Source organism: Teleopsis dalmanni, unplaced genomic scaffold (assembly GCF_002237135.1).
Source record: "Teleopsis dalmanni isolate 2A unplaced genomic scaffold, ASM223713v2 unscaffolded_contig_3570, whole genome shotgun sequence".
In the NCBI taxonomy this organism is placed as follows: domain Eukaryota; kingdom Metazoa; phylum Arthropoda; class Insecta; order Diptera; family Diopsidae; genus Teleopsis; species Teleopsis dalmanni.
In genome coordinates, this window is record NW_024034952.1 from 1 (window position 1) to 2463 (window position 2463).

General features: G+C 30.9%; 1 protein-coding gene across 1 annotated transcript; it reads right to left on the minus strand.

Moving 5' to 3' along the window:
- Positions 1-1497: 1497 nt before the first annotated feature.
- LOC119665121 (sperm-associated antigen 1-like) lies at positions 1498-2248 on the minus strand (the record flags this gene model as incomplete). Its single annotated transcript, XM_038074434.1, has 2 exons — positions 1968-2248; positions 1498-1913 (listed from the first exon to the last, which is right to left on the minus strand). Coding segments are annotated over exons 1-2 (689 nt in total), but the record flags the coding sequence as incomplete, so codon positions are not given.
- Positions 2249-2463: the final 215 nt, after the last annotated feature.

The following is a 2463-nucleotide window of genomic DNA, read 5'->3' on the forward strand; positions in this document are numbered from 1 at the left end:
AATTCTCATTTAAAATTCGCGCGCTGTATATTTTTCGATATTTTAAGTTTATGTAGTTTGGCAGCACTGTCCTTAATTACTATGCCAAAAATGAGCTCGATCTGTCAGACAGTTCGTTTACGGCAGCTGTTGAAACCAGTTCACCTCAGTAGTGCGTTGCGAAATGTCTTCGACGGTCGTACGACCGTCCTGGAAGGCTTTGTACCACTCATAAACTTGAGTTTTCGATAAAACTGATTCCCCATAAGCCTTTTGTAGCATTCGCAACGATTCTGCACACGAAATTTCGTTCGAAACACAAAATTTGATGCAAACTCTTTGTTCAATATTTTTTTCCATTGTTTTTTTCGCAACGCCCTACTGAGGTGAACTGGTTTCAACAGCTGCCGTAAACGAACTGTCTGACAGATCGCGCTCATTTTTGGCATAGTAATTAAGGACAGTGCTGCCAAACTACATAAACTTAAAATATCGGAAAATATACAGCGCGCGAATTTTAAATGAGAATTTCCGAAAGCTTTTCGGTCCTTAATGTAATACGGGTATATCAAATTAAAATACCCAGTTACATTTTTACATATTATATTCTATAATATATAATATAATACAATGCAATATTTTTTCACAGAAAACATGCGTATATAATATATATATATCACATGTTGTTTAATATTTGATATTTCTATAAATATCAAAATACTAAATTTTATCAAATGCTAAAAGGTTTTTTTCACTTAAGGAATATTTCAATAAACATCTGTAGTGAAAGTTCAAAGGTATCTATCGAAAGAGCGTTCCGTAAACAAAAAAATCACTATTAGATTTGGCATTTGTTCTGGAAATGTGAATCACGTACTTTTTTAAAACTACCTAGGCTATAATCTTCTGGTTACCAATTTTCCTTGTGTATATTTATATATTCATATATATATATATATATAGCTGTGGATGATAAATATTTTTAATGGGACGACAAAGGACAGAACACACTACATTTTGACTTGGTTGCTTAAAAAATTTGAACATAATTAAAGCATATGGTTTATAACTACTTGACATTTTTTTTCGACACTGAAAATATATATTCGTCAAGTTATGGCTGAAGAATTACTACCAATAAGTCATCAACATGTATCGTGAAGAGCATTTGAATATTGAAATAAATAAAAAAAAAATAAAAAATAAAGTAAAATAAAAATTTAAAATGTTTTGTAACTAAAAACGGATAACCCTATATGTCTTTTTAATTTGTTAAATGAAAATATTCCTGACTTTCTGAAGATAAATGATATGTGAAACTCATCACCGCATATTTTCATAACACTAAATTGTGTGAACCAGAAATTTGATTAGCTAAGAGACAAGCTGTACTTTAATTCAGTACTAAAAAATTTTTTTAAGATTACACCTTAATACTTTACATTGTTTTACAAATTTTAATTTGAATTAATCAATTTTTTTTAAAAAAACCCTAAATGTATTGCACTATAAACTCACTCTTCTGCCACATTTTGCTGTTCTAATTCAGTCAAAGACTCTATAAGCTGTTTCCTTTTATGTTCCACATCCTTAATAGTTGAAAACTTTGTTTCATGATCGCCATAAGTACTCTGATTGTAGCGATTTTTTCGTTCAATTTCTTCCAGATTCCGTTCTTCATCTAAATCCATACGCAGTATTTCTTCTTCTGCATCGAACTTATCCCATTGCGCATAATCTGTAGACTTAATACGCTTTGAATTATTAATGTATTTCAAATTGGTTTCAACATTGTCATTCTTCTCTTGTTTATCAAAAATTTTACCCCCTTTGCGTATAGGAGCAAAAGACAGTTCAAATTTCTTTTCCTCTTTATCGCTGATACTCAGTTCATTTAACATCTGGTCCGTGCTTTTGATGTCCTGATTCCAATTCTAATAAACACAAATGTAATTAAAAATGTAATGTGAAATTAATGACTGAAATACATATATTCGTTTCCATTCATCCAACGGTAATGCACTACGCTCTCGCAACTGCTCCTCGTAATTGAAAAGTTTGCTGTTAGGTTGTAATTCACGCAGTTTTTCTTCAGCAGATTTAGTTAGGTCAGGGTAATATCCTTCTTCGCCTGAGCGTAATATTTGCACAATTTTTTCCATTTCATTGGCATTTGTACATGTTTTTACATATTCAAAGTCCAAGTGGTTAAGTGGAATACCATAACGTTCTAACAATGTCCTTTTATTTTTAGTAGCCATTTCGAAAAAAAAAAAACAATTGTGTTTGGTTTGTATTTAATTTTACTTATGTTTTATTTTAAATTCAGAAATGTTTTTTAAATGTTTTCTATGACTCTCATTTCAAGTCTGATATGATATTAATTTTTCGAGTTTATTGAACAAACAACATTTGAGTGATTTTGAAGAAATTGTTGCTAAGGGCCATGTTATGCAGAGTGTCTCTGGCACGGCAAATTACGCT